Below are 22,570 nucleotides of genomic sequence, written 5' to 3' on the forward strand. Positions count from 1 at the left end.
CCCTCCTCCTCCTCCTCCTCCTCCTCCTCCTCCTCCACTGACAGGAAAGGTTTTAGTATCCGTGCACGCCCTCCACGCACTGTTATTTTATCACTGCGTGTGCGAAGGGGCAAACAGGCCCGTGGTCTGAGTGTGGAGATCAGAAAACCACTCTGTGGGGTCAGTTCTCCCCACGTCTTTGCGGGTCCCTGGATTTGAACTCAAGTTGGGCTTGTGCAGCAAGAACCTTTACCCGCTGGGCCTTCTTGCTGGCCCACCTCTGTGTGCTGCAGACCACCTTGAATTGACTTGCACCGCGGCGCACTGTAAATGCAGTGGGGATAGTTAGTTGTCCCGTGCTACTGTCCAGGTAAAACAAACGTGAAGTCCACACGAGTCAACACACAGGCAGCTTTCCCTCCAAGCTCAGGTGAGCCTGTGTACATAGAACCTGCAGGAGCTGAGTGCACACAGCACACCACACTCCAGGGGCCACAGGGTACTGTCTAGGTCAGGGCTATCCAGTATGGTACTCCCCACTGCCTCCAGTGGTTTCTGAACTTTTGGCATATGACCAAAACAAAGCAAAGTGAACTTTTCACTTTATTCAGTTTAGCTGAATTTAAACCTCTCCTCGACCCCTGTGGTAGTACATAGGGTGCCTGCTCTGAGCTGGACGGCCCATCAGTGGGGTCCCTGGGTCTCAGTGAGCCTGTGTTCTTTGGAGAGTGATTGGTGCCAGCCGTGGGGTTGGCGGACCTAGGAACACTTGGCATTTCAAGGGCCTCGTGGACTCTGCCAGGTTGCCTCTAGCTTCTCGGGAAGCTTCCTCATTGCCCTGTCTGGATTGCTTGGTTTCTTCCCAGGGGAAGTCAGCCACCCTGCCCAGGAGTCCTGGGCCTGAGCATCAAGTGGGATAGAAGCAAGGTGAGACCCCCTTCTCCCGCTGAGCCTTAGTGTTAGCAGGGCTGGATTTCCAGAAAAAAACTCCCAACAAACAAACAAACTAAATGATAAAGGTGAGGGGTGAGAGCATTCTCTGGAGATGGAAGACTGAGATGCAGGCGGTCACTCCTTGCTCCTTCCTGCTGTGACACAAATGGCAGTACTGCTGGTGTTCCAGGTCCTTCTTTCTGACTGAAGCCTCCCAGCAGCCCCTGTGTACAGACTAGGGCAACCGAGACTCTGGTCTCAAAGGTCAGGGACTCTCTCATCTCTAGAGCCACGTCCTGTACCGTCCGTACCCCAGCACCTGAGACAGGACCAAGGAGGGACATAGAATGTGAGATGGCGCACGTGTGTCTGTGAAGCCTGCCTTCCCCAGGCCCCTCCCAGGCTGAGAGTGCCCCCTTGGTGTGGTAGGTTCGTGGGGATACAGCCTGAACCTGAAGCATGGCGTTTGGAGCTGAGCTGTGAGTGCTTACAGACCGAGATGGGAAACGGATTAAGTTAATTCTTGTGCTAGCTGGTTAGAAAGGTTCTCTCTTCTCAGTGAGGCTTCAAGACACAGGCACTGTTTGCGTGTCGGGTGATGGAAGCCAGGCGTTATCTGACTGCAGGGAATGCCACACCTGGGTCCATGGGGTACCCTTACGGAGCTCACAGTGCCCTGCCTGGGTGGCCGTGCCTGGCATCCCCGGGTAGTGACAGGCATGCTGTTGTATCATTTTCTTTTCCTGATGCCCAGGACCAAGAAGAGGGCAGAGGCTGGCAGAGACTCCCCACGGTAGCAAAAGTCTCCCCTAAAGGTCATTGTCTGGTGCCTTGGGGAGCCGAGAAGCCCCTCCGCCTCAGCCTTCCCTGATACAGCATCTCCATTGCTCCACAGGACTGTCAGGGCAGGAAGCCGTGGTGACCAAGCTCGAGGACTGGTGCTTAGAAATGAGGGCGCCCAGGGGAGGTGAGTCTACGCAGAGACCCCGCCACCGCCCTGTCACAGCCCCTTCGTGCTTCATGTTCCCCGTCTCCAGCGTTGGGCGGGCGGGCGGGCGAACTTTCTCATAGAGTACGGTACACACCAGGAATATCATCAGCACACAGGACACTGCAGGTGGACTGTGAGTTCTCAGGCAGCCTGGGCAGTGCCTGCTGAGTGCCTCCTGTGGGCACCATCCAATCATCACGTCGTAGTTGTCATTGGAAGTGACTACCATTATCCCTGCTCCCCTTGGCTGGAGCAGCTCTGAGCATTCTAGAATTATAAAATCATGACGTGCAGGTAGGATGCTCGCCAGACTTTAGATTCTGAAACACATGAATGACGTAATGGGGGGCGGGGCAAACTGGCTGTTCCATAACTTTTCCTGTCCTGTGTTCCTTTTTCCTTCTAGGGTCACTGTGTCAGTCACCAGCCATAGGTACACACATGCATGTGCGCTCACACTTGTGTACACACTCATGTGCATGCACATGTGCGCTGTACAGCCCCATTCTGCAGGCAGCCTACGGTTAAAGCATCCCGCCCTCCCCCACACACACTACACACAGCCCCTCTTCACCCCGAAGGGCAGTGGGTTTCATTTCAGCCACAGTGTGCTTGGCTGCTTCCAGAGTGTCTTGGCACAGCAGTCACTGCGAGTGGTAGAGTTTGGATCTCAGGTCCGTGGGGCAGGCCTTATGAAGCACTAGAAGGCATCCTTCGATATCCGAGTGGCTGTGGCATCAGCAGCCTGCTCTGTCCCCTAAACGTGTCTTGGAATTGGTTTTGCCCATCACAGCCCCCCAAAATTGAAGCAGAGAGAGAGAGCAGCCCCAACATTAGCAGAAGGAGGCGAGCAGTTTCTTCCCTAGAAGAGGCCCCACTATGCTCTGACGCTCAGCCGGCCCCGGGCAAGAGTTATCTGCCTTAGGCACTTCTCAACCCTGCGGCCCGCTAAGCCCAGTGGACTGTCCCGGATGATCTGTGGCAGAGATGGAAACTTGACTTGCCCAGAGACGGCATCCCCCGGGAGCCCTGACTGTAGCCCTCCTGGTCTTGACACATGGGCACCCGGGCTGGAGACTTGCCATGCCCCTGTAGTGGCAAGCTCCAAACCTGCATGCTTGGTGATTTCTGTGAAGCCCCATGGGTAAAATCCGATGTCACGTCTCTTCTTATCTCGCCAGACCTTCATGTGGTGCTGAGACACCTGCAGCCCCTGGTCACACAGGGTTCTATCTCCCGGGATTTTTCCTGGTGACTGCTCCCTCTTCCGGGAACACCCTTCCCCACCTGCTGCCTGTGAGTGCTGTCTGCCATTTAGACCTCAGCTTGGGGCTCCGTTGCAGCAAGCCTTTGCTGCCCTTCTCCGGGGGACCTGTCACCTCCGGGTGTGAGCCCACAGTGCTGGCAGAGTTCGAAGTGATAGCCGAGGGTAAATCTGGATCCACCCAGCCGATTCCAGCAAGAGGCCAAGAGGAATAATGCAGAGGACTCAGGCTCAGAGACCCTGGGGGCAAGGCAGAGACTGAGCAGCATCCCCCCCCCCCCCCGTGGTCTGTACTGTCCTCCAGCAATCTGGGCAGTAGCTGACTCTGCTTTTTATAGGAAGCCCCTGACTGGAAAAGCACTGCCGAGTTTCTTTTTTTTTTTTTTTTTTTTTTTTTTTGGTTTTTCGAGATAGGGTTTCTCTGTTTAGCCCTGGCTGTCGTGGAACTCACTCTGTAGACCAGGCTGGCCTCGAACTCAGAAATCTGCCTGTCTCTGCCTCCTGAGTGCTGGGATTAAAGGCGTGCACCACCATACCCGGCACTGCTGAGTTTCTAACCTCTGGTCCACAAGGCCTTGGGAGGGAGGTTTATTTCCTTTCCTGTTCCAAGCAGTCCCCTGCCGCCTGGTCCTGAGCGTCTAGCACTGGAGCCCAGCAGGTGCCCTGGTCTGGGCCTTGGCTCCATCCTCACTCCCTTCTTCCTTTCCCTGCAGCCCAGGAGCCCTCTCTCCACTCCTCTCCTGGGCTGGGGGCATCCTTCCCAACACCCTGCTGCGATCGGATCCCACTGCGCTTGCTCCCAGCTGGGACAACATTTCCTCCCCTCTGGGTCCTTCCAGCAGCAGCCAGCTCATTATCACACTAAGCATGTTCCCTGTGAGTTCCCCACATCTTCACGAGGACCTGGGCTGTGGAGGCCGCCGTCCTGGCTGCCTGTCTCCTCTCTGCCCAGTCCTGGACTTGGTTCACGGACTTTAGTGCCAACTAAGTCCCAAGTGCAGGTGGAGGGGAGGACAGAGCCCTCTGCCATGGCAGGGGGCAGCGGGGGCACCCCTGCCGTGGGGCACAGGGGATGAGGGCAGCCCAGTCTAGATCCTGGCTCAGCTGCTTTCTTGTGGGTAAATGTGGGCATCTCTCTCCTAGCCTCATTCCCTCCTCTGTGCCAGGTCCTGGTCATTCAGACACTCATTCCATTATTATTAACTGAGCAGTAATGATTGAGCCCGTGCAGGGAGCTGAGAACACAGTCCCCTGTCCGTGCTGCAGGAAACAGGCAGACCTGTGGGCTATTCCCATGCATGCGTGCTTGCTTGCTTGCCTGCTTGCTTGCTTTTTCCAAGACAGGACCTCCTGTATTTCAATCTAGTCTCAAACTTTTGATCTTTTTTCCTTCACCTCCCACATGCTAGATGTCATTAACCATTAGCCACCATGCCTGGTTTATGTGGTCCTGGGGGTCAAACCCAGGGCTTTGCGCATGATGGGCAGGTATTCCACCCACTGAGCTATGTCCCCAGCTGTAAGCACCTGCACTTACATACCAGACCATGGTTGCCTGATACGGCTGGTGAGAAATTAAACCCAGCTTGGGTTGGAGGGGCCACAGCCAGACTCAGGCTGTGACGATTTATTTTTTATCGAGAGCTATCAGACTTTGTATACCCCTATCATAAACAGAATATAGTGGAAATTGCCAGGATCAATACAGTTGTAGTTGCCAGGATACAATGATGTAAGCTGTACAGGGCACATAAGATTAACGTCTGAGACCAGTAGTCCTGTCAGAGGAAATCAGAATGGCCTGAATGTGGCACAGCCTGCAGGAGTGAGTGTGCCCATCTCTCCGAATGCACATTGTGCCTGGCACACACCTCTCAAAGCAGCAAAGCCAGGCTCACTCCATGGTTCCCTGCACCCACTCCAATTCATTCATTCATTCATTCATTCATTTAGATACACACAGGCTTAAACTTGGAATCCTCCTGCCTCGGCTTCCCAAGTAGCTTGCTTACAGGCCTGTGCTGGTGTTTCTAACATTTTTTTGTTGTTGTTTTGTTTTGTTTTTCGAGACGGGGTTTCTCTGTGTAGCTCTGGCTATACTGGAACTCACTCTGTAGACCAGGCTGGCCTCGAATTCAGAAATCCGCCTGCCTCTGCCTCCCGAGTGCTGGGATTAAAGGCGTTTCTAACATTTTAATAATAACCACCATCACTGCCCTCTGTCATCAGATAGCCAGCTCAATCCCTGATACAGAACCCCAGTTGACCAAGGCCCCACAGCCATGGTGGTGAGAGGCTTGAATCTTGCTCTCCACCTGAGGCTCTGAGGCCACCGTGGCCCCCTGGGGGGAGGGGAGAAGCAGCACCAACCCAGCATCCTGTTTGTGCCCCTGGGCCTGCTGACACCATCCCTCTCTCCACAGATGCATACCAGATGGGCCTGCTGACCCGTCCATGAGGCGGGCCCCCTGGCTGGGCCTGCGACCCTGGCTGGGCATGCGCCTGTCTGTGCGTAAGGTGCTGCTGGCCGCCAGCTGTGCTCTGGCCCTGGTGCTCGCCGTGCAGCTTGGGCAGCAAGTACTGGAGTGCCGGGCGGTGCTCGGGGGCGCGCGGAACTCAGGGAGGATGCGGCCGGAGCAGGAGGAACTGGTGATGCTCGGCGCCGACCACGTGGAGTACCGCTACGGCAAGGCCATGCCGCTCATCTTCGTGGGCGGCGTGCCACGCAGCGGCACCACGCTCATGCGCGCCATGTTGGACGCACACCCGGAAGTGCGCTGTGGGGAGGAGACACGCATCATCCCTCGCGTGCTGGCCATGCGGCAGGCCTGGACCAAGTCTGGCCGCGAGAAGCTGCGGCTGGACGAGGCAGGTGTGACGGATGAGGTGCTGGACGCGGCCATGCAGGCCTTCATCCTGGAGGTGATCGCCAAGCACGGCGAGCCGGCCCGCGTGCTGTGTAACAAGGACCCCTTCACACTCAAGTCGTCCGTCTACCTGGCACGCCTGTTCCCCAACTCCAAATTCCTGCTAATGGTGCGTGACGGCCGGGCGTCCGTGCACTCCATGATCACGCGCAAGGTCACCATCGCAGGCTTTGACCTCAGCAGCTACCGAGACTGCCTCACCAAGTGGAACAAGGCCATCGAGGTGATGTACGCACAGTGCATGGAAGTGGGCAGGGACAAGTGCCTGCCCGTGTACTATGAGCAGTTGGTGCTGCACCCCCGGCGCTCACTCAAACGCATCCTGGACTTCCTGGGCATCGCCTGGAGTGACACAGTCCTGCACCATGAGGACCTCATTGGCAAGCCTGGGGGCGTCTCCTTGTCCAAGTGAGTGGGGCCCCACAGCTCCTCCCAGGCCCCAGGCGGCAGGTCGAGTCTGCCCTTCCTGAGCTGTGCTACCTTAGGCAAGTGTCTGTGCCTCTCTGAGCTTCAGCATCCTTCTGTGTGATGGGGAAAGAGTTGGGAATCGGGTCTCTCCTCCCCTGTAGCCGTCCGTCTTGTGCTGTTGAAGAGCACAGACAATACATGGGAACCGTGCGTTGCAGACAGAAGGCCAGGCACCTACAGGAAGCTGGCATCCCCGGGACCTTCAGCCTCCACAGTAGGATTTGATGTTTTCTTTTTTATAAGGCCAAACTGCCCATGTTAGTTGTAGATAGGACAAGTTATTTTTAAGGAAGCACAGGCAGGGCTGGCAATATGGCTCAGTAAGTAAAGGGGCTTGCAGTGCAAGCCCAGAAACTGAGTTTGATACCCAGAACCTACATAAAAGTGGAAGGAGAGAAATGACTCTACAAGGTTGACCTCTGACCTCTGACCTCCACACATGCACCATGGACCTACCCAGCCCTTAGACATCAGATGCGCACACACACACACACATAATAAAAAATAAATAAACAAATTGAAAAATAAATCACGAATAAAAGAGGAGCAAGGGGGATGGCTTAGTGGCTGTAACATGCTCACAGCTCGCCGTGCAAACATGGCAGCTGCGTTCAGCATTTCTGACCCCTACATGTGGTTGCCAGGGCCTGTCTCATGAGTCCAAAGGGGCAGAAGGCAGATCCTGGAGGGTCCCTGGCCAGCCTAACCGGACACAGTGAAGTTAGGGAGAGACGGCCAAAAGCAAAGTGGAGAAGTGAGGGAGGACATCCACACCTGGAGGCCTTGTGAATACTCGTGAATAGACATGTGCACGCATACACACAGGGGCACACGTACATGTGCACACAGTGCACATGGGCATGACACACATGTCCTTGTACATGTACACACAAACGTGCACATATTCACTCATATATGTGCACACACAGGAATGTGCATACATACACTCATTTGCACACACATGCACACAGGCATGCATACACATGTACTCATACATGTACACACATGCACACATGTGCACACATGCACTCATACATGTGCACACACACGCACACAGGCATGTATACACATGTACTCATACATGTACACACACGCACATATACATGTGCACACACATACATTACACACATGTGTATACAAGTGAAGGAAGCTGGAATGCATCACTAGAGCACAGGGCTCCTGACCACAGCCCTGTTTCTTCATATGTGCAGCTTCCGTGAGGCACAGCTCCCTGGCTGCGCCCTCACAACTGATGGGGAAGGGCAGCCCTGGGGCCAGGGATGCCCACCCGTCCTGCTGCCCCATAGCTTCCGAGCAGGGAGCATCCCTCAACCTGACAAGACTGTCTTCTCTCTGCAGGATTGAGCGGTCCACAGACCAGGTCATCAAACCGGTAAACTTGGAAGCTCTCTCCAAGTGGACTGGCCACATCCCTAGAGACGTGGTGAGGGATATGGCCCAGATTGCCCCCATGCTGGCCCGGCTTGGCTATGACCCGTATGCAAATCCGCCCAACTACGGGAACCCCGACCCCATTGTCATCAACAACACACACCGGGTGAGTGTGCGCACACAGGAGAGTGTGAGCATAGGCGCCGGCAGGATGGGGACTCCAGCCTCAGGCTCCTGACCATCATGTGTTCTGCCTGACAGAAATAATGCACAGATGCAGGTTTTCCCCTTTGGCTTGGGCCAAAAGGAAGCTCAAGGCCCACAGGTGTCCCCTCACGCTGTTCCTCTCAGAGCAGATCTGTTTGTGTCTCGGGTCTTACTTCACTGCATTTCCTGTTTCCATGGCTACTCATGTTCACGTGTAGTCCTGTTTACCCTTTCCTCTCTGCTGTCTCCTGTGTGTGTGTGTGTGTGTGTGTGTGTGTGTGTCCCTTGGAGTCTTGCGAGCAAATGCACATAAAGAAAGCAGGGACACACTATTATTCCCTAAGTTGTCATGTTAATTTCTCAGACTGGGAGCTGTTGAAATCCCTGTTCTCTGTGGTGGAGATGGTTCAGGGGAAGTAAGTGGCTTTGGCACAGGCATTTTGTTAAGAACAGCTCACTAGGTCACGGTCAAGTCTGCTTGGCGTCACCCAGCCCCTTGAGTGGTTTGAGCAGCTAGCTGGCTTATGTCAATTAAAAAATATGAAGAGTCTAGGTGGGGTGTGCTGGTAGAGTCCTTAACCAGCATGCACGAGGCTCTGGGTTCCATCCCAATTAACAATAGTCTAGACTTAAAAGCAGAGCCCTTGCAGTAACAGAAAGCCAGCCCTGGGCATCCAGAAGCGTCCACAGCCCTTTTTTCTTTGTGTGTGTGTGTGTGTGTGTGTGTGTGTGTGTGTGTGTGTGTGTGTGTGTAGTTTCTGACCTTGGCAAGGGCCTGTCTTGATCTCCACAGCGTTCAGTCCTTGGGCCTCGGTAGCTCTGTGAGGAGAGTTGTACTCATGAGATTGTTCCCGTGTGGTTGGCTACTGTGGCTGCAAGCCGCAGGTGGCTGTGTCACAGGAGCTAGGCCACAGTCAGGGTACCGTCTATACCCTCCAGGCTTCGGTCTTACCCTCTGCCTGACTACTTTCTCTTCTCCAGTTAAGTGGGCTGGTTCTACTCATCCTTTGGGTCTCACCCCTTACGTGGTTGCAGAAACCCAGGGTCACTCTCCACCACACCCCTCTGCCTCACTGCCTTCCTGCCACATCCCATGGCTGCACAAGCCTGTGGTGTGCCTCATGAGCACCGTTGCCTGCCAATCATCTGCGCCCCTGTCGAGAATAGAGGCCGCAGGGGAACCAAAACTCCAGTGACCTGATTAACACTGTCCCGTGTGTGTAGAATGAGAGGCACTCGGTTAAATGTTGCTGAAGGAAGATGGACGGATAAATGGATGGGTGGATGGATGGACAGATGGGTGATAGATAGATAGATAGATAGATAGATAGATAGATAGATAGATAGATAGATAGACAGACAGACTGATGGATTTGTGATGGATATATGGAATGATGGGTAGATGGGTGGGGTGATAGGATACATAGATGAATGGATGGGTGTGGGCAAGAAATGTGTACCTGACAGGTGGGTGGAGGGACAGACAGATGTGTGGAGGGACAGATGGATGGGTGGTTAGATAGATGTGTCAGTGATGACCTGGATTTCACTCCCTGCCACTTCTCCCACGGTGACACTTATGTTCTTTCCTAGGTCTTGAAAGGAGACTATAAAACGCCAGCCAATCTGAAAGGATATTTTCAGGTTAGAAAGTCAAAGTGGGGTTCTGTTTTTTGTTTCCCTGGCTGGGCCCCAGCTCAGAATTGGTCCATAGCTGCACCATGTTGCCCTGGATGGATGGATGATGGATGGGTAGATGGATGGATGGGTGGGTGGGTGGGTGGGTGGATGGATGGATGGGTGGGTGGGTGGGTGGGTGTATAGATGATGGATGGATGGAGGATGGGTGGTTTATGGATGAATGGGAGGGTGGATGGATGGTGGATGGACAGGGCAGTGGATGACCCATCCCTGTCATAAGCCTGGGTAGGACTGAGTCAGGAGTCCCTACGTGACTCATCTAACCACAGTCAGTCTCAGCAGTCCTTTTCTTGAGCCCCTGTCCTCTGGCTGGAAGGTGCCTGGAATCTGTGAGGACTTGATGTTTCCGACTTGAACCCCATCCACTTAAGGGGACAGTTGCCAAGCACAATCCCCAGACATACTTTTCTCAGAGCCGCAGGGTCACAGGGCGTGTGGCCAAGTGACCACAAGCCAGAGCCAGGTTTTCCTCAGTCCTCCACAGCTGGACCCACCATCCTGAGATACCCCCGAGGGTCTGTCTGACGGCATGGGCTTTGCTCTGACAACATGATGCTCCTCTGGGGGCCGAGATGCTGCCCTTCACATGGTGGGATGGTCCTGAGACAAGTCACCTCATGTGCCTGTTTGTTTTTGCCTGTATGATGGTACATGTGTGTACATATGATTTCATGTTCACAGGCCAGGTGCAAACATCTGGCATCTTCCTTGATCTCCACCTTTTATTTCGAGGCAGAGTCTCTCAGTGAATCTAGGGTTCACCAATTGAGCTGCACCAGCAGGGCAGCGAGGCCCAGGCATCCTCCTGCCTCCACCTTCCCAGCTGTGTGCCCCAGGTGGTTGATGCTGGGATCTGAACTCAGGTCCTTAGGCTTGCATGCCAAGCCAGGCGCTTTAGCTGAGCTGTCTCCTCAGCCCACGCTTCATTCCTTTTAGAAAAACAAAGCGTGGGACCCACCCATGGGACCCGCCATTTTAATGGTCAGGTTGTCAGTGTCTCAGTTCAGGGACAGTGGCTTTTGGCTGGCAGTGTACATGCTTGTACTGATTGTGCTTCCGTGGCATGCATGCCCTGCTGTCCTGGGAGTTCCCTGCCTGCTGGACGAGGTGCTGACCCTTTTGGACGACCACCTCGTGTTTACTGAACACCAAACGTGTTCTCTTAGATCACAGCTTTAAGGACGGGGCTGGCACTGAGGGTGGGGGCCTGGGCGTGTGGAACAGATGGGTACCAACAAAATATGGCCCCTGTCACCTAGGAGCTCCTAGGGACACAGCTACTGCCACCTATCTTGAGCACAGTGGGTCCTTAGAAGTGAAAAGTGAACCCAGTCACCCACCACTTGGTCTTCCCGTCTCCCTGCAGGTGAACCAGAATAGCACCTCCCCACACCTGGGAAGTTCCTGATTTCCAGGTGAGCTCCTGCCTCGCCACAGCCTGCCAGCCCTGAGCCCTGGCTGAAGTACCCGTCCGTCCTTTAAACACTCTCTGTCTGTCTGTCTGTCTCTCTTCTCTCTCTCTCTCTCTCTCTCTCTCTCTCTCTCTCTCTCTCTCTCTCTCTCTCTCTCTCATATGTCCACTAAGGTGGACAGACCCAGCCCCATCTCGTTTCCATGGTGACAGGCTAGGGAGCTATTTATAGAACAGGAGGCTTACTCTGGGCTCTGGATTGGGGCTGGGGGAGGGAGTTAGTAGGGATCCATGCTAGACCAAAGCAAAAGGAGGTTTCTCCTGCTGGGAAGAAGCTAGAGGACCATGGAGAGAGCAACCCTAAGCCACACAGATACTTGGTACAGCCTGTCTTATCCTCCCAGATAAACAACCTCAGCCTTGGCAGCCAGTGTTCTCCATAGTCATTGTTGGGTTCCTCTAAGAGTGTATGAGGGAGGTGTCAGGCCAGATGCCGCTCTGCACGTATGAGACAAGAGACTCACAGTTCCATCCCTACAGAGAGCCCCATAGCCTTCTGTGCCACACAGCGGGAAGCTGGCTTCCTTCCGTCCTTTGTGCAGCCTCGGCTCTATCAGAGTGACTTTAAGTGCCTATTTTGCTAAGAGGTAGGGAAAGGGATTTTGAGCTGGGATGTCCAGACTCTGTGACTGCCGGGACTCCCTCGGTGGCTGTGCTGATGGCTGCATTCCTGAGAAAAGTGTGCGGAAGAGAACCCCACCCCCTGACTGTTTCCCTCACCTCCTGCCCTTCTGTTAGGACCCCAGACCAGCCTACAGCCAGTGCTCACCTGATTGGCTGTTTAGATGAGATGCCACCTACAAGGTTTGCCAGCCAGCCAGGTGTGGATCGGCCCGGAACGGGCGCATCAATGCCTCTTGTCTCTGAAACTCATTGTATCCAACACATCACTTTCTGAAGGGTTGGGGCTGTTGAAGCCAAGACTTCATTCAGTGACTCTCAGGCCTGCCTCATGCAGGCAGGAGATCTACCCAGGAGCCAGAGCCGTATTCTGCCCTCTTTTACATTGAGATGGGAAGATGGGACCTCACTGAGCCCGCCCAGTGTGGCCTTGAACTCACTCTATAGCCTCGACAGCCCTCAGGGAAGAGGATCATTGAGGCCAGGTTAAAATGTAGCTGAGAGCCCAAGAGCCAGTCTTAAATATAGATTCTCCCTGGCCATCCGGGGTGTGTGAAATATAGATTCTCCCTGGCCATCCGGTGTGTGTGTGTGTGTGTGTGTGTGTGTACACTTGAGTGTACCTTGCACTCTAGAAAGAGACCCATATCTTCTTTTGGCCTCTGTGGTCACCTGCACCCACTAAAAATAAACTAGGTCCCGTGTGGCCATGCACACCTTTAATCCCATCACTCAGGGGGCAGAGTGGGCTGGATCTCTGTGAGTTCTAGGCCAGCCTGGTCTACATATGGAGCTCTAGTACACCCAGTGTTACCCAGCGAGACCCTGACTCAAAAAACGAAAATGAAACAAACAAGCAGAAACTATTCCAGCGTTGCCCGCGCTGACACCACCTCCCCCTTCTCAGTCCCTGCAGGGCTCAGACGCTCAGAGTCCTCGACCTGCACACGGAAGCTGGACTAACCCAAGCACATGGCTTGCTCTCAGTCACGCCGGGCGGGGCCTGCCGGGTTGGAGCATTCATACATCTCGGTGGAAGTGGGCTCGGAACCTCCGCTCCAGGGCGACACTGAGGAGGGAGAGACTACTTCCGCTTCAGAAACTTGGGATTTTCTAATTTTTCTCTCCTTGGGAACTTTTTTTTAAAGAATTGAATTTGCTATCTTCCCTAATGGACAGACCCCCTCGGTGACCTCATCTCCTGGGACAAGACCCTAGACCCGTGCCTCTCCTTGACTGGACGCTGAACTCAAAGGATCTATTTAAGAGTTTAATATATGGGCTCTCCTCGCTCTAGTCCTACTCAGTTTCACAAGAAAAGAAATTAATTATTTGAATAAAGTAGACAGGCTGCTGTCTGTGCCTTACTTCACAGGAGTGAGTAGGTTTCTTCTCTTCCCTCACAAGTGGGAACTGGTGACGCTGTAGAACACGGCGATGCTGCTGCTGCTGCGGGCACCGCTGGGCTCCCATCATCCCCTCAGTAAAGGAAAAAGCGAGGCTCACAGGCAGAGTCCAGAAGGATCACTGAGAGGGTAAAGTTTGTGTGCATGTGGGTAATTCTCTCCACGAGGATGAATGACAACAGGGACTAGCGGTCAGACACCCGGGTTTTGTTGGAGATGAGGCAAGCCGACTTGACAGATCATAACTGCCAGCCCCTCCGAAGGATGTGGCCTGAGGCTGGCTCCGCCCTCTGGGGTGTGGTCGGAGGCTGGCACCGCCCTCTGAAAGGTGTGGCCTGGGGCTCCCTTCTTAACACTTTTTTTTTTTTTTTGGCAGACCTTAGAGACACTTCTCTGAGGGGAAATGTACCAGGCGATCTCTCTGGAAACACCAAAGACCCATTTTCTTTTAGCTCTGGGCCTGCTGGGTGGTCCCTAGATGCTCTGGGAGCAGCCGTGAGGTTTAAGGAGGCCATGGCGTGCAGCGTCCTGCCAGTATGGATTTTAGAGGCAGGCTGACTTTTGTGTTGCTCCAATACCCGACGTAAGCAACGGTAGATTTACGTTGACCCAGATTTCCCATCATGGCAGGACGCATGCGACAGATTTCAAGTCACTGTGGGCGGTGAAGCTAGAAAGGGAGTCCCAGGGTTCAACTGGTCGCTCTTCCTCTTGAGTCTGACCCCCAGCTGTGGGATGCTGCTGCCCACTTGCAGGGCTAGTCTTTTTCTTTTAGCTCGCCCTCCCACTTGTGTCTGAAAAAGCCCCTACAGACACCCAGAGCTCTGCTCAGTCGATCTCCCAGGTGCCTCTACACCCAACCTCAGGCGATTACTAAGAACGAGCAAGGGTGACAGGGCCGATGTTCCTGTGCCGCAGCGCCTGACTCTTCTTCCAACTGGTGAGAGGTAGCCAGGCCTCTGAGGTGTGTTGGCACACCCATGCTACAGACTACGCGTAGAGGTCAGAAGACAGCTGTGGGAGCCTTTGTATATTTGCATACACATCCATGGAGCCTGCCCCCTGGAGCCTCTGCTGGGCGTTTACAGGGTCAGCCAAGTGTGACTAATACCTGAGAAAACTGTTCACTGCTTGGCCTGCTTCTGGTTAGGAGAGCCAAGCACAGTGTACCATAGTGAATTGGAAACCAGGCATGGTGCACCACAGTGAAAGCCAGGCTAGACAATCTGAAACCCTGTCTTGAAATGTTTTAAATCTTTTTAATGTTTAGTTCAGTGTGTGTTTTTGGGCTCGGGCATGTGTGGGATACACACAGCCACGCATGACTTTACATGGGTGCAGAGGTCCCAAACTCATGTCCTTCATACACTAGAGTATGTTTTCCAGTGTTCTTCTGTATGAGGCATTGTAAGTCATGGAGAGGAGATTCAAAGTACACAGGCCAGGGAGATCGATCCCTGGGATCCATGAAAAGCTGGGAGAGCCAGCTCCTCTCTCCAACAGGGCCACACCTACTCCAACAGGGCCACACCTATTCCAACACCTAATAGTGCCACTCCTTGGGCTGAGCACTACACCACCACACCCTCTTCCACCTGGGGGGGCTAGTGTCTCACATCTTTGATCCCAGCACTCGGGAGGCAGAGGCAGGGGATCTCTGTGAATTGATGCCAAACCTTGTATACCTAGCAAGCTCTAAGACATCAAAAACCCCTTCCTATATGTATATGGAGGCCCCCGCCTCCAAGGATGGACACTCCTAGGGACACAGGAGGCTCGTGGCTGGGCAGCAGAAAACACTCTTCCCTGTGCCTCCCGCTGGGCTGTATGCAGAGAGCTACCTCTGTGGCAGCTTTGGTTTTGAGTCAAGCAAGCTCCCTGGCAGACACTGACAGGTCCTGCCTTCCAGAGGCTTCCTCATTCCTAGCCAGAGTGCCCCGAGGCTTCCTGAACACCCAGTAGGTGGTCTCTACACTCCTAGCTGAGCTTCCTTACCACACAGTGGCCTAAGATAATCAATCGGGGTGCCCATAGCGTCCAGGTCCAGGCTTCCCTGAACAGATGTTTCATCAGTGACTGGCAATGAGTGTACTGTTGCAGTCTTCAGACACACCAGAAGAGGGCATCAGATCCCATTACAAGATGGTTGTGAGCCACCGTGTGGTCATTGGAAATTGAACTCAGGACCTCTGGAAGAGCAGTCAGTGCTTTATTTATTTATTTATTTATTTATTTATTTATTTATTTATTTATTGGTTTTTCGAGACAGGGTTTCTCTGTATAGCCCTGGCTGTCCTGGAACTCACTTTGTAGACCAGGCTGGCCTCAGACTCAGAAATCCTCCTGCCTCTGCCTCCCGAGTGCTGGGATTAAAGGCGTGCGCCACCACTGCCCAGCTTCAGTCAGTGCTCTTAACCACCGAGCCGTCTCTCCAGCCCTGGCAATGTTTCAAAATGAGCCTGCAGTCTTCTGCTTCAGTTTACCTGGAGTCCTCCCTCCATGAAGAGATGGAAGGATACACAGAGGGGCGCACAGACAGACACGGGGCATCCCCTCAGATACGCTCTCGTCCTGAGGGACGCGATGTGTAGGCAGAGGCTGCAGATGGTTCCTTTGGTACCGCCCACGAGCTGCTGAGCTAGGTTCTCTCGCTGGCCTGGAACTGGCCAAGGAGCCTAGGCCTGCTGGTAAGCAAGCCTGAGGGGTTCAGCTGTCTCTGCCTACCCAGGGCTGAGATTAAATGTGCCTGCCTTCAGTCTTCTCTCCTGCCTCTGTCTCCCCATCGCTGGGACTAAAGGTGTGCGCCACCACACCTGGCTTGGGTCCTCAGGCTTTGAGGCAAGGTTTACCCATCAAGCTACTTCCCCAGCACACCTGTGTGCTTTATGTTTTTCTCTAAATATTTTTGTTTTTATATGCATGGCTGTTCTGCCCACATGCACTTCTGTGCACCACACGCAGTGCCTAGTGCTCAGGGAGGCAGAAGAGGGCATCGGAGCTGCCTCTGGAACTGGACTTACAGACAGTTGAAAGCCACGGTGTGGGTGCTGGGAACCGAATCCAGGTCCTAGGCAAGAGAAAGAAGTGCTCTAACTGCTGAGCCGTGTCTCCAGCCCCTCCTCCACACCGTGGGTGCACCCGAGAGGCCCGGCTTTGCAGATCTCATCAGGCAAGCCAGCTCTCTCTGTAGCACAGGGCCTCCTGAGAGACAAGCCGTGCGCAGAGAGCATTTTAAGGGAAACCAGGTTTGCTGATCTCAACCCATCTGGGTTTCCAATCCTGCCAAGTTCAGTACATCGTGTCTATTTTTGTAACAGATTTCAGAATAGGAACGGGACTTGTGCCACGGCATAATGTCACCACCGTCCTAAGAAAAAGCACATGTGCTAGACTTTAAATATATCCGCTTTAAAATTGCCACCTAAGGATTGTTTCTATGGTACCAGCCTAGTTAAAGTTATAACCGAGCCAGGCTCCCCACACCCCACACCATCTTTTGAGTGGATGCAGAAACTGCACGGGCAGTGGGGTGGCAGTGGAGGTGCTCTCTGTTATCTTAGAGAAGAAAGTGGATATCTTGAAGCTGATCTCCTGCATTGCTGGGGTCAGGCCTGGTTCTGTTCAACTTGCTGCATGCTGCAAGCATTTGCCCTCTTCTATGGGTGGGAGCAGGAGTGATGAACCATGGGTGTCCGAGGACCCTGCCATACTCCTGATGAGCATGCTGTTTATAACCCCCATCTGAGACACCTACAAGTGTGAGTACCTCCCTGGGAGGTACTGGATGTCCCTAAGTCCCAAGGCTAGCATTCGAACTGAGACATTTTTGGGTGGGGGTTGGTTCCAAACAGCATTTTAGGCAACAGGCTGTGTAGCCCTGGTTGTCCTGGAACTTGTTCTGTAGACCAGGCTGGCCTCAAGCTCAGAGATCCTCCTGCCTTTGCCTGCCAAGTGCTGGGATTAAAGGCATGTGACACCTGTATCCAGCCTTGAACTGAGAAATCTTGATGAGAAAGGGCATAGCAACAACCTTTGAGGTTGGGGAGATTTCCATGTAGAGTGAAGTTGCTGGCATAAGTTCCAGGGTCTCATATTCATCCAAACTCCTGTCACTTCTCAGAAAGAAAGGAAGGAAGAAGGAAGGAAGAAGGAAGGAAGAAGGAAGGAAGGAAGGAAGGAAGGAAGGAAGGAAGGAAGGGAGGAAGTTAGGGAAGGACAGAAGGAAAGGAGGGAAGTAAGGAAAGGAAGAAGGAAGGAAAGGAAGAAGGAAGGAAATGAAGGAAAGATAAGGAAGGAAGGAAGGAAGGAAGGAAGGGAAGAAAGGAAAGGAAGGAAGGAAAAAGGAAAGAAAGAAGGAAAGGAAGAAAGGCAAGAGAAGGAAGGAAAGAAAGAAGGAATGAAAAAAGAAGGAAGGAAAGGAAGAAAAGAAGGAAGGAAAGGAAAGAAGGAAGGAAGGAAGGAAGGAAGGAAGGAAGGAAGGAAGGAAGGAAGGAAGGAAGGAAAAAACTAGCTGTGATGGCTATGGCTTTTCTCGATTGTCAACTTGACTGTATCTAGAATGAACTACAATCCAGAAATGAGGGGCACACCTGTGGTCCCCATCCTGAGTCAGGAAGACACGTGCTTTTGATCCAGATCTTGAGGTGGCATGACACATGCTCTTAATCTGGATCAGCACACACCTTCAGTCTGGGCTGCACCTTCTGCTGGAGGCCTATATAAGGACAATGGAGGAAGGGAGGATTCGTTCTTCTTCGTCTGCTTGCGCTCCCTTTGCCTGCACATCCATTGGACCCCCTGCTTCTTCAGGATTCCAGTTTATACAGCAGACCAGCTGAGACACTCAGCCTCATGGTATTGAGCAGCTACTAGACTCTTTCCATTCACAGCTGCCCAACCATGTTTAGTTGGACTGCAGCCTGTAAGTCATCCCAGTAAATTCCACATCTTTAATATATATATTAAACTCTAATATACTACTAGCCTTGGGACTTGGGGACAGCCAGGCTCATGTCTGTGAAATCTGTGCATCCTCAGATATGTATAAAGACAGACCCCTATTTCTTCCATGTGGGTTCTGAGTCCTCTACAGGAAGCCTTTGCCTTACTGTCTACCTCTGGTGCTGGAACCTTGAACTCTCCTCAGAGCCTCTACCATTGTGCTCTCTGTCTGTCTGTCCATGGTGTTGATAGGTTTTCTAATGAACTCGTTGATAACCAGTGATCTGTTTTGGTGTCCCTCTTAATGTTCCCTGCAAACCCTTCATCCGAGTTGCTTAGTATACTGTTTGGGTCCAGCTTCTAGGAACTCAGTACATTTTAAAAGGACTAGTGAATGGATGAATGAATGAATGAATTAATTAATTAATTAATCTACCAGCCAGTTCTAAATATCCTAGTTGGCTTTAGTTGCTAAGTTGACACAGTCAGCTGAAAGGAAAGTTTTGATGAATTATCCAGATCAGACTGGCCTCTGGGCATACCTATTCAGAATGGTTTTGATTGTTACTATTGGGGTCTGAAAATCCAAAACAATCCAAGAAGTCACAAGAGTTCAGCAAAGCAAGATCTTTATTTTACTTACTTAGCAAAAACTGACCCATCAGGGACAACAGCACAGACTCGGGAGCTGGCTGCATCTTCAAACATTCATCTTAGTAAATATTGTACTCGGGCTGCCACTGGTCAGTCAGGTCCACAGGGCAGACTCAGAACAGACTTAGGAGCTGAACTGCGTCCTCAAGCCAGAATGTTACGGAGTTTTAAAGCCCATGGTCCACAAACATCTGTGCCAAGGGACAGTCAGAACCATTTGTTCGTAGTTAGGAACAAATCATTATGCTTGGTGGTATGGAAAAAGAATGAGGAAATTGGCTAACCAAAGGTAGAGTTGCTCGAGTCTGGGAATCTGAACTTCATTTCACCTTATGACCAACATGAAGTCTGAAAACAAAATGGTGGTACTTAGGATAAGCCTCATTTGTTTGACCGTAGCATTATGGGATGCAGGAGGACCCTGCACCATGGCAAATGGTTCTGGGCTGTATAAACAGGAGCCTGTGAATGAGCAAGTGTTCAACAAGAAGCATTCCTCCATGGTTCCTGCCTGGACTCCCTGTCCAGCTTTCCCTCAACCACAGACTCATTAAAGAGCAGAATCTGCCTCTAGGGCAGCGGTTCTCGACCTTGCTAAGGCTTTGACCCTTTAATACAGTTCCTCATGTTGTGGTGACCCCCAACCATAAAATTGTGTTTATTGCTACTTCCTTACTGTAATTTTGCTACTGCTACAAATCGTAATGTAAATATTTTTGGATATTAGAGGCTTGCCAAAGGGATCATGACCTGAGCTGAGAACCACTGCTCTAAGTGGGGCCCATGCTTTTGTCTCCTCCCTTAAGGGTTAACCCAGTGGGGTGCAAATCAAGGAACTGCTTAAAGGTGTGCACCTTAAACGAATGTACATTCCCAGTACATCCAGAGTTCTGACTCAGAAGGGTATAACTATCCCTTTTTGTTTCTTCCTCCTCCTCCTCCTCCTCCCCCCCCCACCCCAACAAGGTCTCATTATTTACCCCTGGATATCCTGGAAATCTAGGCCAGGTGTCACTGAGATCCAACCACCTCTGCCTCCCTCAGTGCTAGGATTAAAGGGGTGTGTCACCAGATTTCTTTTCCTTTTCTTGTCTTTTCCACTTGCATTTCCACACAGTCTAAGCGTGAGAATGGTTTTGTTTTGTTTTTAATCAAAGATGGCTAGCTTGCCTAAAGTCTGCTATTCCATAGTCCTCCCTCTGCCTCATCTTGTTGGGATATTCTTTCCCAACACTCTGTAGTATATGTCAAGCCCCAAATACCAGGCATTTTTTGAGACTTGCCGGTCATAAGCTTCCTCTTTGTGAGGTTTATGATGTGCAAATCCCATCACAATGACGCTGAGCTCCTACCAACGGGGTGAGTCACCCCACAGCACCTTCGTCAGAATGGAATGAAATGGAAGTACCCTTGTAGCTCGCATGTGCTTGTCTGCCAACTTGGGGTCACTGCCTTCCTGGTTTACTTTCACTTGGTTCACACGCAGGGATATTCTTTCCCAACACAAGTATGTTTTCAACTTCCCTGTACTGGGATCCCTTGCTAATGCTCTGAAGGCCCCCTCCCTGCTCATGGCCCACCTCCACACTGGCTCTCCCACACCACCATGCCTCTTTCCTTCTCCGTTCTCCTCCAGACAGCTGTGAGTTACAGCTTGCCTGCACTCCCGCCCCCACACCCCACCCCAGCCCCCACTGCCCGCCCCCAGCTCTCTGTATCAGTTCTTAGATGCTTTCATTCAAGTGACCATAGACCCCAAGAAGGGACCCTGATCCCACAGTATCACATTGGCTCTGAGGGACTCCCCAAGAGCCTCACTAGCATATCCAACTGCATGTTTCAGTTAGGCTTTATTGCTGTGAAGACCATACCCAAGAGCAATTTGGGGAAGGAAATTGATTTATTTGCTTTACAGATTACAGTCCAAGGCAGACATTTTTAAAAAAGAACTGAAGCAGAAGCCAAGGAGGGAACGCTGCTCATGGGCTAGCTCCCGGTGCTTACAGCACCCAGCACTAGAGCAGGGGTGGCCCCACCCACAATGGGCTGGGCCGTCCGACATCAATCATGAACCAAGTGAAGGACCCCAGTCTTGCCTACAGGTCATCTGGTGGAAGCACTGAGAGTCCTTTGCCTAGATATCTCTAGTGTGTATCAAGCAGACAGGGAAAGACAAAAATAAATCCAGGCAACAAAACCCACCAGGACCCAGCCTTTTAGGGTATTAGAGAAAACGAATTAGTTTCAGAACCAGAGATGGCAACGGACTATGTGTAGATCTGTAAGATGTGTTTAAGATGAAATATGCTCCTCCTTGTGGGCCAGCGTTGGCGCACGCCTTTAATGCCAGCACTCGGGAGGCAGAGGCAGGCAGATCTCCCGAGTTCGAGGCCAGCCCGGTCTGCAGAGTGAATTCCAGGACAATCAGGGCTACACAGAGAAACCCTGTCTTGAAAATCCAAAACCAAATCAAACCAAACTAACAAGAACCCCAACTCCCTTCTTTCCCAGCGACAGAGAACTAGAGCAGAGAGAGAGAACACAATAAAACTGCTTCCTGGAGAGAACGCGATACGGGGTCCCGAGGACATTCTAATCTCTCAGCGTCCCCGTGACGCTGTTAACGCCAACTAAGACTCCAGCGCCCGGCGACGGCTCGCCCAGGATGCAGGCGGCCAACACAGCCTCAGTTCCGATGGGAACCGGAAGCAGCGCGAGGCGGGATCACCATCCTTTCCGGGACGCAGACACGCCCCCTCCGGCGTGAAGTCGCTGCCGGGGCAACAGCACACCCCTTCCGCCTCTGAGCGATGGCGTATTTCCGGCGCGCCGGCAAAGGCCACATCCGGGTTTGGGCTGGCGGGACCCTCGCAGGCTCCGGGACGCTGGGCGAAGGCTGTGTGGCTCTCGCGGGTGCTGAGCGAGGTGAGCAGGCGGCGGGGTGGCGTCCCGGGAGCGCGGGCTGAGGCTCTGAGCTTCCCGGCGACGACGGCTTTACGGTTTCCCTGCGCTCCGGGCTCCGGCTCGGTCCCGCTGCGGGACGGGACCCGGGAGCGTCCCGGTGCTGACATTGAGCTGAGCGTCTCCTGCCCCCTGTGCTGGGGAGGTGGCGGTGTTGTAATCCCGTGGGCCCCGGGCTTCCTTTGAGGGACTGCACTGCAACGTGCGCGGGTTGCTGCGATCGGAACCTGTTGAGTGTCGCCGGTGCAGAGGGAGGAGGAGGGATGGGGAGATGTCGGTCACCGCGGAGCCGTTTTCCCGCTGTCACTGGTGTCACATAGTGAGGACGTTACTGCGCAGTGCAGTGTCGCGTCGGGACCTTTGAATGCGATACCCACACTCCTCTGAGGTGTTCGTTGAGGCGCGATTTAGACTCGGGCTGGCGTGTTGAGCGTTGCTGATTTTCAGAATTACTTTGAAGGCTTCACTTCGCAGTCCTAACTGGTAATGACGGTGAACCTGTCTACTGGCTAGTTTTGTGTCAACTTGACACAGGCTGGAGTTATCACAGAGAAAGGAGTTTCAGTTGGGGAAATGCCTCCATGAGATCCAGCTGTGGGGCATTTTCTCAATTAGTGATCAAGGGGGGAGGTCCCCTTGTGGGTGGGACCATCT

General features: G+C 52.8%; 2 protein-coding genes across 5 annotated transcripts in view; both read left to right on the top strand.

Annotated features, from left to right (window-relative positions):
- Nucleotides 1-13,326, top strand: part of Tpst2 (tyrosylprotein sulfotransferase 2) — a 39,627-nt gene extending 26,301 nt beyond the window's left edge. For 2 of the 4 annotated variants that reach the window (XM_021222548.2, XM_029533520.1), the window contains exons 2-7: nucleotides 1,808-1,879; nucleotides 5,591-6,502; nucleotides 7,922-8,120; nucleotides 9,755-9,805; nucleotides 11,229-11,277; nucleotides 12,862-13,326. In XM_021222548.2, coding sequence (XP_021078207.1) covers nucleotides 5,622-6,502; nucleotides 7,922-8,120; nucleotides 9,755-9,805; nucleotides 11,229-11,270 — 1,173 coding nt within the window. In that variant the 5' untranslated portion in view covers nucleotides 1,808-1,879; nucleotides 5,591-5,621 and the 3' untranslated portion in view covers nucleotides 11,271-11,277; nucleotides 12,862-13,326. Of the gene's footprint in view, nucleotides 1-1,807; nucleotides 1,880-2,309; nucleotides 2,337-5,590; nucleotides 6,503-7,921; nucleotides 8,121-9,754; nucleotides 9,806-11,228; nucleotides 11,278-12,861 lie in introns of all 4 variants that reach the window. The other 2 variants (XM_029533521.1, XM_021222549.2) reach the window with 2 other exon arrangements.
- An 8,466-nt stretch (nucleotides 13,327-21,792) lies between these two features.
- The window catches only part of Tfip11 (tuftelin interacting protein 11), an 11,405-nt gene continuing 10,627 nt past the window's right edge, over nucleotides 21,793-22,570 (top strand). The window contains exon 1 of the mRNA XM_021222547.2: nucleotides 21,793-21,880. The gene's annotated coding sequence lies outside the window, so the exon portion shown is untranslated. The remainder of the gene's footprint in view (nucleotides 21,881-22,570) is intronic.

The sequence above is a fragment of the Mus pahari genome, chromosome 23 (genome assembly GCF_900095145.1).
Source record: "Mus pahari chromosome 23, PAHARI_EIJ_v1.1, whole genome shotgun sequence".
NCBI lineage: Eukaryota > Metazoa > Chordata > Mammalia > Rodentia > Muridae > Mus > Mus pahari.